Source organism: Xiphophorus hellerii, chromosome 1, assembly GCF_003331165.1.
Source record: "Xiphophorus hellerii strain 12219 chromosome 1, Xiphophorus_hellerii-4.1, whole genome shotgun sequence".
Taxonomy (NCBI): Eukaryota; Metazoa; Chordata; class Actinopteri; order Cyprinodontiformes; family Poeciliidae; genus Xiphophorus; species Xiphophorus hellerii.
The window spans coordinates 11,825,081-11,846,806 of NC_045672.1; the positions used below are offsets into that span (position 1 = coordinate 11,825,081).

General features: G+C 37.6%; 1 protein-coding gene across 1 annotated transcript in view; it reads right to left on the reverse strand.

Moving 5' to 3' along the window:
• LOC116725577 (kazrin-like) overlaps positions 1-21,390 on the reverse strand; it is an 86,740-nt gene extending 65,350 nt beyond the window's left edge. Inside the window, 1 exon segment of the mRNA XM_032571719.1 lies at positions 21,253-21,390. Within this exon segment, the coding sequence (XP_032427610.1) occupies positions 21,253-21,346 (94 nt within the window). The 5' untranslated portion in view covers positions 21,347-21,390.
• Positions 21,391-21,726: the final 336 nt, after the last annotated feature.

A 21,726-nucleotide genomic window follows, 5' to 3' on the forward strand; every position in this document is an offset into this window, starting at 1 on the left:
TAACGCGTATCTCTGTCTACCTTCAGCACAAATAATGATCCAAAGCTGCTTTAAAGTTTAGCCATAGCCTTGCAGCATCTTCCAGATGCCCATGTCACAGCCATTAGATTACTTTTTTTTTTTTTAAACACATCACTAAATCACTCAGTGCCAACAGCAGTGAGGTGGAAATCCTTCAGCCCTGTTTCAGAGCTTTATTGATTTGTAAATGAGTAAATCGGGGATAGAGCGGATCGCTCGTGGCCTGCGGGAAGAACTCGCCGTTGGTTTGGGACATGCAGCAGCCAGCACCTAATCAGCATTTATGCAAGAGCAGCGCTTTTGCTAACCTGTAAAAAAAAAAAATTAAAACTTGTGTAAGCACTACTAGTAGCAGCACCTTCATTGTCATTCATGCAGAGATCATTCTATCTTGGGAATAAAGCCAGAGGAAAATGTTTTTGTTGTTTGTTTTTTTCCCCTCGCCTTTATGTTCAGTGCTAGAAAAATGAAAAAAAAAAAAAAAAAAGGAAAAGTAGGCAACTTAAGCAGGTTTTAGAGGAAATCTGAGAGCGTCTGGGTCACTGCAGGTCTGAAGCTAACAAGCTCCTAAGAGACAGTTTCAATTGGGGTTGGCACCAGCGTGGCCACATTGCTCAATGTGCCATGAAAGAACAAATCAGAAAACTCGGTGGCTGCTAAATGTTTCCTCCTATACGGGGCTGAATGAACCACAAGCCAGCCAATAAACCTCACACTCTGAACCACCTACAGTCTCTATAGCTCTGTGATAATGCTATACATACAACTTTGCACTGATATTGTCACGTCCACTGGATAATATATGCAAAATGTGCAAAAGCTCAATTTTAAATGCAGGATTTCTTCCTAAAGGCTGATGGCAGCTGTGAGGTTCGGGGTATTTCTTCAATGCACTGCAATTACAGGTGCAGATTTAAACACATTTACGACTTTTGCTACAAAACAAAATCTCTCTTTTGGAGTTACCATGACCGTTTCTTCTGCACATGTCTCATATATTTCTGCGATACAATATTAAAGTTAAGGAAAGTACTTAATACATGTGATAAACATTTTGTTTGAATGGGTTTTCTTTCTGCGTGTGTTTTTTAAAGTAAGAAAAAAGTTTAAGCTAATGTGCACTCATACATGTGATGATGTACATGTTAACTTCTACATGTTAACTACAAAGGATAACCATTTAAAGGTAATTATCATAGGCCTTTATTTGTAGTCATATTTTTTCATTGCACCTGCTGCATAACATCACATTTCATTTCATGCAGATTTTCCACTGTTCTCTAAACACAAATTGGAGCATGCTTCACGAGTTTTGGATTCCCATCGCTGGATTTCAGTTCATATTCAAAGTCATTTTAGGGTTACTTGATTTGTTTTGAACTCTCTCAATAGTTTTGGAACTATTGCACCCATATATCCCACACTGTTCAGTAGACCAGATGTTCAAATAGTCCAAGCAGCCTCTGCTGCTTTTCCTGCAGCAGAGGCAAATCTATGACATTCTTTGTCATTTTTACATTAAACTGGTTTTCGCTTCATGTTTTGAAATACAGTACAGACTTTTCCACGCTGGTTTGAGCCAGACACGGCTCACCACATACGCTATTCTTCATCCTTACAATCCATGAGTCAAGGAAAGTGAGCAGAGGCACTAAAAACATCTAACATTATCCATAGCATAAATCGCTCGCTTTGAATATACTATCAAAATTTGACATGGATTGGCAATAGAATAGATATATATTTTGAATAATGTGAATAAGCTGCAGTGCTTTTATTAATCCCGGAAGGGAAATTAGACTCCCTGCTGCCCAATGTCAGTGATGACACTTTGGCTTCTGTTGTCTACTCATATCTCAAAGGTTCCTGCCACCAGCACCAAGTCACTAATAGCTTTGAAAATGACCACCAAGAAAATCAAGCTACCACAGCATGGAAGAAAGTGGACTATTAAATGAAACGCAGGATTGCATTAAACACCACAGAAGGCCTCAGCTAAAATCCCTCTTTGATCTCTTGTTCTCTTAAAGAAACTTCCAAAATGCTCTTCATTGCAGTCACCTGCAGCCTGCTTTTCTTTCCAGATTGGCCTTCACACATTTACAGCCTGTGCACTGCAACAGAAAACTCCAGCAGCAAACACGGTGATATAAGCTGTCACTGCGAGGAGCTTCTAGGTAAAGAAGTGGAGGGAGTTGTTAAGTGCAGTGCTTACTCTGTGTTAACATGTCTTTCTGCCTGCCACCAACAAAACACATTGTTTTGTGTAAACAGCAGCAGTAGATAGAAAGCTGCAGTATGGCTTCTTTAAGCCCTGACACTGGAAACTTCCTGACCTCAACCAAGTGACTTGTTTTCTTTTTTTTTTTTTTTTGTCCTCTCGCTGCTGTACAACTGTCATTTTCAGGCTGTTACCTTTCCACACTTATTTGACTCACTGCTGTTAAAAACACAAGAGGTCATAGTTACATCAATAGAGAAAAAATATTAATTGCCTTTAGAATCAGATCTTAACGTTTGGCAGAAATATTTCTTCTTTTACATGTAAGGACTTTCTCCCTGAGAATAAAATGCACCTTAAAAGCCTAAGGCAACATCCAATTGGAAATAACACATTACTTTTTTGTTTTCTTCAGTAAATAACAATCAAGTCAATTGATGAAGTTAGACTCATGTTATCTTGGGAACTCAGTTCTAAATTACACTAGATGAGATGCTAAAAATGGTTTCCCTTATTTATTATAATTGCTGCTAATCTCGCAATACATACATTTTTACACAGGCAGATAAAAACAGCAGTATGGTAAGCTGACAGAGGCATAAAGATGGAGCAGTCAGTCACTTGTACAGGTCACAAACCACCCACAGCCATGTTGCACCCTATAGGTCAGAGGGCACAGAGCTTTAAACTCTTGATAATATCAACTGATCTTTAGTGTCATGAACACAGACTGCGTGGCGTCTGCATTCATGTACATATTGTACTTGTTCAAATCAGAGCATTTCTTAGGTTGAATAACACTTAGCTTGAGCTCACTGTGTTTCACTTAGAAACTTGTAAGCTGATTCTGTCTGGAACCTGACTTTGGTCTGGGGGACATAAACAGCAAAGGTTAAAGGAGAAGCACACTACCCTCTTGGGGTTTTCGATCATTGCGACTCTCCTTTGGTAACACACGTCTGTTTTCTACAGCCTCGACACCTGTGTCCTAGTTGGTAGCCCTAAATATGTCACCGGAGTGAACCCACAGTGTTGACACAGTGCTGACCTGCATCAAGAACCACTAGAGACCTTCTTCCTCCCTACATGCCATCTCTTCATATTTCTGTCTTCCATGAACTTATACTCCTAACTCTGTTTATTACCACTCACGGATGTCATTCATACTCTCTCTGGGAACATCTCTCCAGTGTCATGCTGTGTACTGTAGGGCTTAGGAAGCAAAAGAAGTTGCCACTAGTAAAAACAGGAGAACATATTTTTTGTAAAGAAGCTTAAGATGTGGCCGGCGTCTAGAATCCTTCTGTGGTTTGGTTAAAATAAAATATACAGTACACATCCTACAGCACATATTTCTTAAGATTTCTCTCCTTTTAGGTTTGTCTCACCCTCAGTCAAAGTGTTGCTTTGAAACTGGCTTCCTTTATATCTCTAATTTTCTCCCACCACATGTCTTTGGCTTTCTGTTCACTCTTCTAAAGTGAGGTGCCCCTCCATGAATCACTGTCTGTCACTCTGAGCTGTCCTTCACCTTAAGTACTTGAACAACAAGTCAGCAGTTTTTGGCAACTGAGGTTTTCTTCATTATCTTTTTCTCACATCCTCCCCACACTGTCCCACATCTGTCTTGTTTTGGAGAATGTAGATACACTGTTTAAAGTAAGGAATAGGCTTTCTTTTCAACTTAGTATCTTCTTATACTTTACATTATTAAATATTAAATTCTACCTTAAAACTATGAATTATTGAAGGACTTTGATACTAGAACAAAAAGTAACTCAAAAGGGAAAAAAATAATAATACCTCTTCATTGGGAGTATCATAGATTATCCATATGTCTGGGTACTTAGAAGTTCTGAAGTGTAATATCATGTAAAGAACATCCTTTGTGAATTTTATTAAAAAAATAACCATAACTTGTTAAAGATGTTAAAACATCAAGACGTTGTTGTTATAAATGTTTTATATCAATGTAACACATTTCTCCTTTTCACTTTTCGATGTTTCTGTTAGGCAAAAAAATAAAAAATAAAAATTCAGATCCAGCTCATGTCTGTTTAGATCAAACAGGTGACCACATGAGAAACATGTGTGAGTCCCTCCTCGTTCCTGAAAGCCACGCAAATCAGCAATTACCTTAAATCAAATTAAAACTGCCAAACGAAACATCTCAGAAGACTCCTCGCACAGCGACATATCCTGAAGCTGTCAGGGAGCATCACAACACTTAAATCAGTGATCTACAACGACACAAGCCGTAGAATGCTAATGATTCCCCCTATCAACTATAAATAACATGAGAGGGTGTCAGCGGATGTGATGTAAGTGCCCTCAAACTGATTCATAAGCGAACAAAGCAGAAGGATATTCAGACAACCTAGCCGATCCAGCTGCAAAGCCCCATTATGCCACTGATTTGACAAATGCAAAACAGATTCTTCCTCTCGAGAAGATTAAAAGACTTTAAACCAAATGCACATCATTGCCTCTTATCTTCTCAGCAAAGGATGGAAAGACTTTTTTGGGACAGATTAGCCATTTTAATCACTTTTGTAAGCATAAACTCAATAAACATGGTGGGAAGTTTTGGCCTTTCAGCTTAAGGTTTTGGGTTCCAACGGTCAGGGTGCTTTGTTGTATCAGGAAACAAGAAGTTTTCCTGCTTTAAGTGTATCTCAGAGGTGTAGCATTAGTTTCAGTTCTAATGATTTTTACCTTTGTTTTTGCTACATAAAACTACTTGACTGGCAATGTTTAAAAAAAATGCTAATGGCATTTTGTTTTCACATTTGTTTTAAAAAAAAAAAATAGTCCAACACTTTTGTATTATCATGGCAGGGGTAGTATGATGCTGTGTCTCCACCAGCGATACTGGTGCTCTACATAGTGGATGGAATAATAGAAGAGAGAAGCCCAGTTTCAAGTTTTTAACACTTAGCAGGACTGCAGAAGATCTGTTCTGAGTCAGAAAAATCAGACAGTTGGATTTTGGACATGTAGAGTTTATCATTAGTTTTGACATCAAAATCCAATAATGTACCACCCACAATAAAACAAGGCAACAGCTTTTAAAAGCATAGCATGCTGAGTAATCACATCAGGTCCACATCAGAATCATATTAAGTGAGTTTCCTAGGGCTGTACTTGGTATTATTCAGAATCACTGTTCTGCTACATTGTTCAGCTACACTTTAAGCCCAAGCTAAGACAACACAATACATCTCATTCTATTGCCTTTAAATCCAGTCAATACTAAATAACATGTACAGATCTACAAAGAGCTAAGTAAACTTATTTTGACTGATGAAATTTAATTTAAATGACTATAGACTTAAGGTTACATTGTTTGAACCAACACAATAAATGAGGAAAAACATTTTGAGGTTTGTGAAAAATTAGGCAAGCTGCAATGTCTGAAGTAAAACAAAGAATACCAAAAAGACTTCTAACAAAAGCTGAATGATACAATTCAGCAAGAACAGAGCACACATAATGAATCTTGGAAGAATAATCTGAGAGTTAATGAATAACTAACATGCCATTGACTTGGGACTTGACTCGACTTGAAGCTGTTTACTTGAAAAGACTTGATATTTTTTACTCAAAGTCTTAAAATTTAAAACACATTATTTATAAAGTGGCGTCATTAATTAATTTCACTCATTCCGTATCAATATGCGCAGACCGTCACTATGTTTTTCCTCTCTCCTTATGTATGTATGTGTACGTAGCTGCAGCACAACCAATCAAATTAACAGGATTTGGACGTTTAAAAAAACGCGGCAAAGCTACAGAGCTCAGGGAACGAAATACGAAATAACCGCTCGAATATGCTTCCGCGAGTAATTTCTTTTGGCTACGTAGGTTATGAACTTTCGACTAAAAACCGAACTGCAACTTGTAAAACATGCAAGAAGAGAATATCGGATGGAGATGCCACGATGTCCAACTTTGTCCGGCATTTGAAGCTTCACAAAGATCGGTAGGTGGCACTTTTCTTTTGCTGTAAGATAGTTGACTTTAGCTAACTTTGTGTTAGCTTGTGTCAGAGGTGGGGACTCGAGTCACATGACTTGGACTCGAGTCAGACTCGAGTCGTTAAAATCACGACTTGAGACTTGACTTGAAAAAATGCTCAAAGACTCGGACTTGACTTTGACTTTCATGCCATTGACTTGGGACTTGACTCGACTTGAAGCTGTTTACTTGAAAAGACTTGATATTTTTTACTCATAGTCTTAAAATTTAAAACACATTATTTATAAAGTGGCGTCATTAATTAATTTCACTCATTCCGTATCAATATGCGCAGACCGTCACTATGTTTTTCCTCTCTCCTTATGTATGTATGTGTACGTAGCTGCAGCACAACCAATCAAATTAACAGGATTTGGACGTTTAAAAAAACGCGGCAAAGCTAAAGAGCTCAGGGAACGAAATACGAAATAACCGCTCGAATATGCTTCCGCGAGTAATTTCTTTTGGCTACGTAGGTTATGAACTTTCGACTAAAAAACGAACTGCAACTTGTAAAACATGCAAGAAGAGAATATCGGATGGAGATGCCACGACGTCCAACTTTGTCCGGCATTTGAAGCTTCACAAAGATCGGTAGGTGGCACTTTTCTTTTGCTGTAAGATAGTTGACTATAGCTAACTTCGTGTTAGCATGTGTACTCCGGGTTAAATTGGTGATGATTTACCATAAATCCGGTCCTTCAAATGCCTCCACAAATAATGTGCACCGTGTTGGCTCAGGAAGCCGGTGGATAGTGAGCGGGGCTCCGGAACAGAAAGCAGATTCTGGACCTGAACACAGGGAACAGAGTCTCTCTGTCCCATCATGATGATGAGCCGGGTCTAGTATCATCTAAGGATGGTTGGTGTATTTGAAGACATCTACGTTGGGAAATTATATTGACAATATATTGTTTACTGCAGTCAGTGCATTAAGTCAACTGTTTTTGACTTAATGCACTGACCGGCGTGACTGTCACATGTCGCACAGAACCCATTTCCAAGTAGTATAGCTTTGCTGGGAAAAAAAAAAAAGACCAAATACAGTGACTGTCCCAAATAAATTGTGTGTTTAGAATATCTGTCCCATATTTACGGAGGACTGAAACTAACATACTTAGAAATAAAAGCAGAAAAATAAATGCACCAGACCTTCCTGAGTTTACTTGTGATAACTTCATTTATACTTATTTCATTTTTTGAAAACTATGATTGTTGTAGTGTTGATGTTTATTAATGAATAGAAGGAGTAAACTGAAGTCAAATGTAATTCATGAAAGGCGGTAATTTATTTTCTGACATCTGTTTACTTCTGACAGATTTGAAGAATACCAGATGAATAAGAGGATCACAAATGAACCTCAAATACATATTTTAAAAAGAACAAATGGTCTAATATTTGAATTTTATGTATAATTGCAAATTATTAAAAAAAAAAAAAATAAACGACTCGAAATGACTTGAAATTAAAGGTTCCTGACTTGAGACTTGACTCGACTTTTGCCTGTCTATACTTGAGACTTGACTCGGACTTGAGGACAGAGACTTGAGACTTACTTGAGACTTGCAACACAGTGACTTGGTCACACCTCTGGCTTGTGTACTCCGGGTTAAATTGGTGATGATTTACCATAAATCCGGTCCTTCAAATGCCTCCACAAATAATGTGCACCGTGTTAGCTCAGGAAGCCGGTGGATAGTGAGCGGGGCTCCGGAACAGAAAGCAGATTCTGGACCTGAACACAGGGAACAGAGTCTCTCTGTCCCATCATGATGATGAGCCGGGTCTAGTATCATCTAAGGATGGTTGGTGTATTTGAAGACATCTACGTTGGGAAATTATATTGACAATATATTGTTTACTGCAGTCAGTGCATTAAGTCAACTGTTTTTGACTTAATGCACTGACCGGCGTGACTGTCACATGTCGCACAGAACCCATTTCCAAGTAGTATAGCTTTGCTGGGAAAAAAAAAAAAGACCAAATACAGTGACTGTCCCAAATAAATTTTGTGTTTAGAATATCTGTCCCATATTTACGGAGGACTGAAACTAACATACTTAGAAATAAAAGCAGAAAAATAAATGCACCAGACCTTCCTGAGTTTACTTGTGATAACTTCATTTATACTTATTTCATTTTTTGAAAACTATGATTGTTGTAGTGTTGATGTTTATTAATGAATAGAAGGAGTAAACTGAAGTCAAATGTAATTCATGAAAGGCGGTAATTTATTTTCTGACATCTGTTTACTTCTGACAGATTTGAAGAATACCAGATGAATAAGAGGATCACAAATGAACCTCAAATACATATTTTAAAAAGAACAAATGGTCTAATATTTGAATTTTATGTATAATTGCAAATTATTAAAAAAAAAAAAAAAAACGACTCGAAATGACTTGAAATTAAAGGTTCCTGACTTGAGACTTGACTCGACTTTTGCCTGTCTTTACTTGAGACTTGACTCGGACTTGAGGACAGAGACTTGAGACTTACTTGAGACTTGCAACACAGTGACTTGGTCACACCTCTGATAACTAAAGCATCAACAACTATCCAGGAAAGTAAAAGTTTGATTAGTAAGTATGGTGAAAGAAAGAACCGTGTAATAGAGCTAACTTAGTCAAGGCAATATGAAATCTTCTGGATAAAAAGCAAAGATGAACAGAGGTCAAAAATTGATGGCTGACCTGAAATAATTCTGTCTTCTCCTCAGTAGGGGACCAACACTTCAGAGAAGGTCAAGTTTGAGCAGCATAGAATGTCTTGGGTAAAAAGTGAGGAAAAGAAGCAGCAAAGTGAGTGCCAAAAATGTAACAGAGCTGACTGCAAGGTTATGGATGAGAATGTAAAATTACTGGCTCAATGATTCAATTAGTTCTAAAGGTTATGTATCTAAAATTGGAGGCAACCTTGGATTTATTCAACTACACATTTCAGAAGCAAACTCGAACAATGATGTTGAACAACAGGACCAAAAAGCAAGTCCCCAAACAATTCAGAACAGCATACATGAGCTAAAAAGACATTAATAACCTTCACATTCACATTTGAAGAACATAAAAAACAAAGCAAAAAAGAGATGTCCTTAAGCCTCTAGAAGGAGGATAAAAGATGGAAGTACAATACAGCAGCAAACTAAACAAGTCATTCAAACCTTCTCTTTGCATTGTGAATATTGTGATGCTGACAGCTGCCTGGAGAAACAGGAAGAAATATAGTTTCTACTTTGCTTAATGCTATTAAGTGCTAGATTGTGCTACAGGTAAATAAATGAAACATTTTTAAAAAACCACAAAACCAACAAAGAAATAACAACACAGTAGAGCTTGTAATGCATGGCTTTAACAAAGCAGCTCAACAACAGGAAATGTCCTTCTTAAAACAAAACCCTACTCTCATTTCCAAGGTTAGAAGCAGACTTGAATACAAAGTCTCTGTATTACACATTATTACTTTGCTTTGACCGAACATTGTTTTGCTGCCTTGTCACATTATGTAGCTGTGTGTTTATGAGCAAACACAGCACATTTTGTATTATTAATGCAAGAACAAAAAAAAAAATGTTTGCTGGAAATCAAACCTTTCTGTAGCTACATATGTGATTCTCTGTGCCAGCAGTCTATTTATTGAAGTCCACCAATTAAACAGGAGATTGTAATATCTCGTTACTTGTTTGCATTTAATTTGCAAATTTATTAGGAAGCAAATTTGAACAAGAAATTGTTTTAGGTAATAATGACAATGGTTTCTTCTGGAGAAATACAGTAATGAGCAAGAAGAAGCAGTTGTGAATCTGATGATATGATAGATTTGCAAACCTCTGGATATGGGTTATTATTAATAACACCTAAGGCCATCTTTTATGTTTGCTATGCTTTCCTTGTTGAAATAATGCCAATCTTAAGACCAGTGTACTACGGCAGATTCATTTACTGTGATCTACAGTGTATTGATCTACACCGTAGATCGAATACAACATGAAAGGATCAATGTCTCCACAGTCATGCTAACCCTCACAGCTACGCACATCTCAACAGACAGAACTGGACTTGACAGCTGTGCTTAAGAGAACTGCTAAAAGGATCAATATCAAAATATTACTAATGGCAATGCATCTTATATGGATTTCTTGGACACTCTGCATCCATCTTCCTGGCAATCATAATGCTTAGAGACACTTCATTTACACTTCTAAAAACTTTATTCTTTTTGACAAACAAAAACATTCATTAGTCTAACAAACATCATCACTTTTCAATCTGATACACTGACATATCAGTGCAACAGTACATATTCAAAGGTATTGACTCAAAATCAAAGTACAACTGAAGATGCAAGTAAAATATCACAACATTTCCCGGCATGCATCCTTGTCTTGACGACAATATTTCACAGAAATATGCTGAGAAATAGCAAAGGGTAAATAAACAATGGATTTATGAGTGGAAGCCACAAATAAGCTTCTAGAAATGTACAACAGTAAAGCAAATTATACCACAGCTACAATCTGAAGGATAGTTTGGTCAAAGAAAAGTGAAAAAGTTTGCTACACACAATAATATAACTCACCATATGGTGGGGTCTTTCTAAATTTTAAGTGTGGAAATATATTATGGCAATTGGAAATTCACATGAAGGCTTTTCAGATATTGTTTACCTAAAATGGGTTAGGAATGGGTTATGGAAAAAAAATCCCAAAATGTACTGTACACTGAAGCATGTTAAAGGCGAAAACAAAGGAAACCCTGCAATGACAAATTCCCAAACTGTTTGAAGTACCAATTAGTACAAGTCAACAATTATGATTTTACATCATTTTACATCAACAAAGGTAACTGAAAACTAACAGTATTCATCGTAAACAAGCCGCTGAAGTTTATAATGAAATGGAAGTTCCTCCTCGTTCTTCTGCCCCTTCCAGCCAATCCAATGGGCACTCGTTTATTTCAATAAGGGAGCCAGTGTCCCCTGTAGTGGAGCAGATGATGTTTGCAGAGAAGCCCCAGCTGCAGTCCGAATCAGAGTCATTGATTTGGCCCTCAGCTTGACTGGACAGTTTGGATCCCAAAGGAACGAGCAACGTCAATTGTATGACTCATCTGGCCTCCAAGCCCCAAGCATTAATATTCATTTCAATTAGAAATAAATGGCCAGATGCTCTTCTTTTTCACATCACTTTCACTTTAAATATTGGAAGACTAAAACTATTGCTCTTACAATAATACATCAACTTAACAGTAACAAATATATATCCATATGTGTTTGAACTTTTAGGAAATAACACAGACACACTTTGTAGGATGTGCAATGTGGGCACTTATAAACTGCTCCTGCCTTTTTAAAGGTTTTTTTACCTGAAAGGCCTTTTGTTTTTCCTGTTGAGACTGACAGCAGTTTTACATTTTCCATACATTAAAGTTGGGCTCTCCTCCTCCCAGGGGACAATACTAAGAATCAACTGACTATAAAAATGCTTTTCATGACTCATAAGAGTAGAAGACAATGCTTGTCTGGTATTATGCATCACTGTGAAGTGCCCTGAGAACAGCAAGACACCCATCTAAGGTACCTGCCATTATGCTTGAAGAGCGAATTCAAAGCGAGTATTTGTGTTCCTGCTCTGGTTTATTGACTTTTTTTTCTTATTTCTGTCTCTTTTGTCTCCAGTATTATGTTAGTATGGTGCTGGCGTGAATGGAAGCCCTTGCTGATTGTCCAATAAGCATAGCCTTTTTAAAGTTTCTTTTAATATATTTTTTTCTGGATGTGCCATACTATGGAAATAGACATTACTTACAATATTGTTGAATATAGCAGTGACAGTACTGATTGTCAATAAACCACCTTTTTATCACTGCTTTCTCTCTCATCATCATGTGATGAGGAGCTTTAGATTCCTTAGAGCTGTATCACATTAGGCGATCAAGAGCAGATAAAGTCCACCCATCTGACCAACAAGTGCATCACTGGCAAGCAGTTGATAAACGTAAGAAAACTAATAATGGTCTACATCAAAAAATACAGGGACTCAAAGTTTTCTGAGTGATCAAATCTTGTCTAACAAAACCATAAATGGTGCAGGGTGAAGACCACTGGAAGTCTTTTTTTATGGAGGTTTTCTTCTGATCATTTTTATACCTATAATCATCATTATACGGCAACAGGATGTTCATGAGGCTAACAGAGACAGAAGGAGGTGAGGTGAGGGAAGTGAGATTTGACTATTCATCCTTCTTCCAGTATCTGAGAATTTCGCCTCATATAGGACTGTTTATCCAGAACTGGGATCTTCTATTTTTATTGTATCAGACAGAAGATGGGCAGTTCCTGATGTCAGACTCAGAGCTGCAAGTTCTCAAGGATAGAGAACTAGTAAAAAGAGTCCAAGGCAACATCAAGCTGTGAATATAAACAGCAAACACAGTGAGACAGCAATAACAAGTATTGCTCCGTTTCCTTCTTGTTTTGTGTTTTTTTTTGTTTGTTTGTTTAGGAGGGAGCTGGTTGTAAAAATGCACATATACCAACTATAGCCTTCTACCCAGAGGCCTCTAAAACTAACAACGGCTCATGAAAAACAACTTATTCATTGAGATTGCTTGTCTGCAAGAAATCTTAAGCTTACTCTCAGTTATTGCTGGGTGAGTGGTCTTCTGCTAGAAAAACAAAAAACTAACCTTATTAACTGAAACCATAGCTTATCCCCATGTCCTGTGTTACACACTGCGGTAAAATACTGTTGTAGTAATTCAGTCTTTGCCTTAGAGCAACATAGTGATGGGAATGATTAGAGTCCTATACCATATAGAAATATGCCACTGTTCATTAAAAATAATCCTGTCTGGATTGTTTTAAAGGTTTTTCCATGTTTAGAAAATAAAACAGGATCACTACAATAATCCTGACTACATTTAAAAAGAGTTTTAAGAATGCTTTGAGTCAAAGTGGACTTTCTCCCAGCATCACTGAATGCTGACCTTTCCATATAAGCATCTTTCTAGCAGGTTCCGTCTTTCGTTGTTCAACTCGTCAGACAAAATACGGTAAAACTAGAAAATCAAGAATAAAAAATTAACTTGCATTTCAAACTTCTACAAAAACATTTAGCAGTAATTATGAAGCAGGAGAAGTCTAAAACCGTTGACCTCATCCTAAATCCTGCAGCCTTCTGATGTCTGTGCCTCCTGTTGTGTAATCTGATTCAAGATGTTTGTTACACTCAGACACTAATTCGCAAATTAACTCCCTCAAGCACATTTAGCACCTACTTAAAAAATATTAGACTCACAGAAGAGAGAAAACTCATTACTTTTTGAAGAAAAACTTACAGTAATAACCCTACGTGTTTATCTTTTTAATTAGAGGGGGTCACTCCAGTTCATATCAAGTAAAAATAAAAATAAAAAACTTTTCTTATGCCATCTTAATGCCTTCTTAAGTTAATTTTCTATATTTTCACTCCAAATCGAGGAGTGATGATCAGGGACATCTGGTCTACTTTCAGACAACAAAGTGATATTTGTTATAACCTGGAAGACAAGTGAATAAAGGAACAGATATGCTGTTTGTACAGACAAGGAGTGTTGACTATTGAATGGGTTTATCCATGGAATTTGCAGGTTAACAAATAAAACTCCATCCAAATAGTTCCCAGTTGCCCGGTGATATACAATAAGCTCAAATTTGTTGGATTTTCAAATGAGAAGACACGTTGTTCAAATTGATAAATTGCATTGTATCCCAAATGGTCAGAGTATGAATAATTTTGCTCTTGCCTTTATGTAAATAGCTGTTTAATAATGCATTTATTTAAAACATTGTGGCACCTTTAATGCAGGTTGCTCCTATCATAAAATCTCTGTTCCAACTCGGACAGACAAGAAATTATCTTACCTCATCACTTCACTGCTACACAGCACATGGACTATTTCAAACTGGTGATTAAATTGGCACTGCTTACAACGACTCATTTGATTGCATTTGCTATAAATCATGAGAAAGTATTTGCTTTTCCTTTGCTGAGAAGAACCCGTTCAGATGAACCTGGCTTCAGTACAAACTTACCGCCTCGCTTTTTAAATTTTTTTTTATTTGAGGCAGCTTTTGACAGCTTGTGCGTGAAATCTGAGAACTTGGCTTCTTGTTGAATGTTGTGGACCAAAAAAAAAAACACCACCAGCTTCTTTTCAGGGCTGAGCATATTTCACCACATGGACCCAAAAGACTGAGAGCTGACAGCAGACTGGTGCATCCCAGACACTGGCACCGCTAATGTTTGGCTGGCGTATGGACAGCTGGATATTGATGGACCATTTTAGCATGTGAATGAGGGAAGCAGGGAAACGGGGAGCTGGGCTGGGGAGACTGTTAGCGTGTTAATGCAATTCAAACACATTCTTTTAATAATATGGTGCACTCCAGTGCCAGGGGAAGTGGGTGGCTTAAACTACTGCATGATTAGGTTAAACAAATGACTGCCTCATTAAATGGACCCCCAGAGTTTCGCATGCATACATACAAACAGATGTACGCATGTCCATCAATTCTTCACACGCACACACAAACAGATACCCAGACATATATATTGGCAAAGACATTAGCTTGGCTGTGTATATAGAAAAGGGCACCGCACAAAGGCAATACTCAGGAGGGTACAAGCTCCATCCAATAGACTAATTAACTTCTCCAAATTGCACCAGCCAGCCCTCTGTGGTGTTCCAGTTAGCTCTGGATGATTTTACACAATACAGCAGAATGTGTCACCATGCACGGCCGTGTCGACATAACATCTGAGCTGCTCAACTAAAGCCAAGCTAATGACTGCAATTAGCAACGTTAGATTCCAAGCTGAGGACTCAGCTGGTGTAAAGTTGTACAAGCATTCCATGCTTTTTTTTTTCTTCTTTCCTCTGTCTTTTACACAGCTTAATGCATGAAAATTGGAGGCAAATTATTTTGCCGGTTGTTTACACAGTAGCTTAGGGAGAGACACTAAAATGATGTTTAATTTCCTTAATTATTTTGATCTGCCCATAAGCCGTCAACCCAGCACTGCCTCTGGAAATTGAAGAGGTGCAGTGCTTTAGGATACACTTCAACAGCACACACCAATATCTAAGTCAAATCAGGCAAGTCAATGTTTCATTGCCAATTTAATAAAAAATCTGGATTTGTTTTGGTGTTTTGTTCTAATACCATCAATACAATATAAAAAACCAAAGGTAAAAAAAAAAAGTCATCCTATTCTATCAGAGTACTAGATATAAAAAAAATAAATAAATTGAAGAATATAAATAAAAGTAAAATGTTGATACATTCAACAAAGATCTTAAAGGGAGTAGGGTATCTGATGGTGGATGTTGAAAATTGAAGGTCCTCGTTGCTTGAGGATTGAGAATTGAGTGGTTCTGGAGAATAAGCTCCTTAACTTTTTGCCTGATGGCAAAAGGACAAAAAGGCTGTTAGCATGGTGAGAAGTTTGCTCAATATCTTCGGCCCAGTATTAAGAAGGATGGTGTTATATAGGTCATTAATGATAAGGAATTCCAGTTCCATGAGTTTAGATGCTGCTCCTACCACCGTATTGATTATCCGTCTTGTCATCAGCCTGAACAACTTAAGCTGACTTAAAAAGAGCAGCCTCCTTAAAAAATATGCCTGACGTTATCCTTGCATTTAAGATCAGAGGATGGTCTCTGGAACTTACTGTCTAAAGACAGCAGACAGTAAGCAGTTCATTTGAGTTTTTGTAGAAGTATCTCCTTGGTTTTGGAGATGTTGATACTTTACCAATCTTTGTGTGTGTCTTTTACTTAATTTTATTTTCCTTTTCTCTATACAGTACTGTGCATATTGTTACATATTGAGAGAGAAAGAAATAAAACAAATGAAATAAAGGTGAATTTTCCAGGAGTATGAATTATTTCAGACTTACTTGTAGTACTTGTTTGTACAACTTTTTTCAAACAGTCTTTCTAGGAAGGGAAAGATAATTTTCTACAATCACTAGCAAATTGTAAAGGAGCTCCAAGAACCTATATAAAAGAACAAACAAAAAAACATTAAGTGGTGGACTTATGACCCCTGCAAGGATCTAGTCTTAGCATAACCACTCAAGCACCTGCCACCTTACCCTTGGCTAAATAATACATGTAACTCATGGGGCGCTTCTCACACCCACCCCTACACTCGTAATCAGTGCTGAGGGGAGTAAAGAGTGGCGGAGGGACATGGCAAAGAAAGGAATCGGTCTTACATAGTCAGACTTAAGCGCACACACACACGCACAGAGGCTTATTGACAAAGACTCTTGACATCTGTGGATTACAGAAGATTCTTGAGATTATGTGGGAAAGATGAGTGTCGGCAGATTAGGCTCACCACTAAAAATCTGGCTAAAGTCTGTCAATTTTCACAGATTGGAGTAAACAGCACAAGTGAGTATGTGACTTGATGCCTATGGCAGTCTTGCAGCCCACAAACAATGGACAGCTGGAGAAACTTGCCCCATATCCGCATGTCAACAGGGCCAAAAGTCAGAGTGACCCAGGGCTATGGGAGCATTTCCCATCAGACGCCTGTTTCACTGCAGAGGCCATTTTACTCCCAGAATAGCAAATCTGCGGAAATCTAATCTTTGATGTCTCATCTAAAATAGATTGAGCCATTTTCTGCCAGAGGAATGGAAGTAAATCTCAGCAGCTAGTGCTACATTTCAATTGAATTATTTGATATGTTACAAGAAGAAAAAGGACTTTTAATTTATCCTTTGAAGTAGACGATAAAATTATTTTCAAATCACCTTCTGCAAAGTGTTTTAGGAGAATATCATATATCTTTGCTGAAGATTTCTTTTATGTTTAAAAGAAAACAAATATTCTTTATTTGTTTCAGATTTTGTCATATTACAGCCACAAACTTCAATGTATTTGACGGAGATGCTAAGTGATAGTTAACAAAGTAGTATATAACTGAAGTTAAACAAAAAGACTTTTTCAGAATAAATATCTGAAAACTGTGGTGTGCATTCATTCTTCAGCCCCCTTTTCTTTGGTAGACTTAAATAAAATCTAGAGCAAAAGTCATCCAGTGAGTAAATAGAGCCCACCTATTCAGCAAAGGGCCTTGTAGTTATACAAAGGGGTGTAAATACAAGGTACTGTATTTGATGGATAAAATTTAACCCACTAATTTTTTAATTAAAAATGTAAGCCCTTATTTTTGAGAATATAGGAACTTTACATAATCGTGTCTCACGTACTAAACCACAGCGATATATCAAAGAGCCCCGTTCCTCGGGCAACTGTTCTATCCCCCATTTCTTTTATCAGCTCTCTGCTGCTCAAGATAATTAAAAATTTGGTGAGGCCTAATCATTTGGACACGGCAACTGATTTGATTTAACCTTGATTTAACAGGAAGAACCCCCTGAGATGGAAGCAGGAAGCTTATATAATGGACATGAATAGTAAAGAGACTGACAGTGAACCTGTGGGAATTTGATAACCACCATCAGCTCCAACCCCAATCTGGAAAGGTGCCAACAGGAGAAAAAAAAAAAGGATTGCCGCTGTCACAGGATAAGCACACAGGGTTGTATAGCACTGCAGAAACACACATTCATTTACACACACCAGGAGACAAAAGCCCACGCATGTGTTTAAGCAGGTATGGACAACCATCTGTGCTCACACACCTTCAGCTTCCCCTCATCTGCAGCGCAGAGAAAACCATCTGTTCAGAAGTTCTAAATAAGTGAAGGCTATTTGCTATAGTCATCATCTGGCATAATATTCTGACAATGCTGTCACAAAACAGGACTACGCTCTTATTTTCCCCAAAATGATATGCATAAGCTTAGGTTCCAATAGACAAAAACTCTGTGCACTAGTTTAATGAATGTGGCATTAAAAAGACATAAAATTAGACAAGAAGACGGTGTTTTTTTCCTCTTTTTTTTTTGCAATTTCAGAACCTTAATTTATACAATCCAGTCAGACAAGACCAAGTTTAACTCATTCTCTTCAGACATTTTACTCTTTTTGGCTTTTTTAAATTTTGGTTCACCATCTGCCCAGATGTTGATCTTGGTCAAGCTATTATTTCTCAAACCTCATCCTAGCCATCCTGGCTTGGTGCTGGGCGCTTAGCAGATGGTTGTTCTTCCTGATGCTAGCCCAATACTTCCTCCAAGACAAGATGTCTTCCAGTCTATGCAATGGACCTGGCTCGTTCTTGGTTGTCTGATGGCTTCCACCTCATAAACTGGCTGTCACTATGCCCATTAAACCATTGTGTTTCTGTTGAGACTGTCAGCTTCAGCCCTTATTGAGCTGTTTACATCCTCATTATCTGGAGAAGAATTCCCATACTGACCACCTGCAGAAAGGCCTTGGGAAAAGAAAGTCTTTTATTTGCTGAAAACCTTGAACTCTTCCTCCAGGCTGCTGAGAGGAAGGTGGAGAAGGTTGGATTTGCAGCACATACTCTACCTACATTTTTGAAAATATAGCTTTTTAAAAGGACATATGTTTTTTTGTTTTTTTTTCCAGAGGCCAGAGGATGTTGCCAATAAGTCATACTGGCTTTATTAACATAATGAAGCTCATACTTTGATCAGACAAATTCTATGCTTTATATTTTGTTATGACTAACATTTTGCCATAGATATTTGCTTTGCTAGGCAGGAGATTTTCCAGTGTCATCCATGAACAGGGTTCCTCTGTTTTAGACCTGAACCTTGAGCTAGGACCTTCTCTCATGGTCAACTATTCTGATTTCTGTACTCATAGGTTCTATGCTCAGCGTATGACAGAAGAAAGAATGTAGTTCATAATAGTCTTCGCTGGACAATAGGTTGCACATATGTAACGTTTTGACCATAAAATTCCTTGTATCACTTTAATAAAGTAAAATTGTTAAAAAATGGGAAAAAAAGATCAAATTAAGCTTAATATCTTTTCTTTTTACCTTTAAGGTTTACCTTTACAAGGCTTTAGAAAAATAAAGACTTTAGAAAAATAAAGACTTAAATTGGGGTGTCATTGCATATTCTTCCAACAAAAGCAAAAGGCATGAAAGGTTCAATGCCAACAATTGAAGGCAGAAGAGACCTACAATTAAACACTAAAAAAGGCAGCATTTTATTTAGCTTACATAAAAGCTAAATGAAATCGTTTTATTTTCTTCCATCCTGTTGAAGTTACTCATTTCCTGTGCGCTCTATGCTTTTTTTTTTTTTTTTTAGCCTATTTTCTAAAAAATAGGCTAAAACCAACACAAAACCAACTTTTGTGTTGGTTTATTATACCAACACAAAAGTATATGTGTTGGTATAATAAACTGCATAGTCTGAGTCTTCTTGCACTTGGAGCAAAAACTTACAAGAGCATCTTTTATTGGCTTGTTTTTGCCAGTATAATTATGCATAGCAGTCTGTTCAGTGATCCTGGTGCAGAAATGTCAACGTGCCAAAAATGAAACAGTGCAATAACAGTTAATTTTTCGCTTGGTAACTCCTAAAGCTTGTAGCAAAACTGAAAAGGTGGTCTAATTCAACACAAGCAAATTAAATTGGGCAGCAAAGTGGGTGTAGAAAATGACAATCCTAGAAGACCCTAAGAACATAAGAGGATTTTTACACATCTTTTTAATTTCCAACCCGAACTGCACACAGTATACAGCACAACTGAGTCCCACTTATCCGTTTTAAGATTTGTATGAATTGCTAGAGTCCAGAGTAATGTGTATATTTCCAGATCATTTATTGTATTTCAATTATATATTTTACAGCAGAGCTGTTAAACCTCTTTTGCCATGTTGGTCAAAATTGTAAAGTTAAACATTCTCAATGTTTACAACATTTTCCTCCAGCTAAAATTACAAAAAATTATTCTGTAATTATGAACAAAGTATTTGACCTTTTTGGCATTAATCTAAATATACATTATGTATATGGTTGTATACTGTGAAACTGACATAGTAAAATTGTTGTTGAAGAGGGATCACTGTTGATCCTAAACAAGAGGGTATGGGATGCTTGTCGGAAAAACAAACAATTGGCTAAGTTTTTCAAGAAAGCTTGCTGTGGTATTAGTGAATTGTTGCATCCGTTTTCATTTTACTAGAAGTTGCTGGATGTCTGCAGTCCTACTTACTACAAAATTAAAAGAAAAGAAAACCACAAAAAAGCATTGCCATTAAAGGAAAAGTTTTACACCCCATTGAACTCAATCACCAATGATATTCTGAAAGAAGCAACATTTCCTATTCATTTTTTTTCTGAACAGCGACAGATACTTTGTCAACACACACCTGTAGTCTTTTCTAAAATCACATCTTGTTCCTGCTGACAATGATCTGCAGAAGTTCTGGGCAAATATTATTCTGTTTCCTCCCGGTTTTGACATCAGATGCTAATAATAAAGCAAACGTGGGCAGCCTACATCACAGTCTTGCATGTTGTGCACAGAAAAAGAAACTGGTTTTGAACACCGGTGCCCTAAACTGCAGCTGTGACTCTCGCTGGGAGTGTGACTTAAAGAAAATCACAGACAGATTAAACACTCCTGATAAAACCTGCATCATACCCACTAATTCAGTCACTTTGGACATAAATTTCACGAGGGATCTGGTCATAGGAATTTCTAAGCTGCCCAGAAGTTTGCTTCTGTTCAGTAAAACACAAAACTCGCCCCTCTCACTATATCTGTTTGGTGTTTCAGATATAGTGTTTCATATCTGGTGTCCTGTAAGGAATTGCATACAAACAAACCAAATCAAAAAATATGACGGGCTGCTTTAAAAAGTAACAGTGGACTGAACAGTTATCTGTCTTTACTTCAATATTAAAAACAGAGGTTCATTCCAGCACTTCTAGTCATTTCCCTTTTCTTGGCAAAAGTAGTTTGCGACTGCTATTTCAGACCATCAGCACAATCAAAAGTAGGCATACTGGCAGCTGAATATGTATACGTTAAGCCATTACCTCCACCAGTTCCCATTTTTCCAGATTCAGAGCTGACACATATCCAACGCGGCAACCGATCCACAGCACTATGGCGAGATGAATAGTCCATCATCCCTGCTTCTCTCTCTCCCTCTTCACTCTGCTCTCTTCCTCTTGCTGGAGCTGTTTGCTCAGCTGTTCCTCTTTCTGACCGCATTTATCCCAGATGAGAGGCGCAGCTTACCCCGTTAATCTGTGCTGTGTGTGTATGCGAGTGCGGGTGTGTGTATCCATTCAAGGCATTCCCTCTATGCCGCCCCCCCATGAACATGTTAAGACACACCCTGATCAAAGGGCACACACACACAAAATCATAGTGTAGAAAAACAACAGATAGTGTCAGATATTAAGTGAAGGGCATTCAGAGCATATTCCTCTAAATGCCTACGACATTTTTGTTTTAGAAAATCTAATGTCATTCGACATTTCAGCCAATAGATGTACAGTTATTCA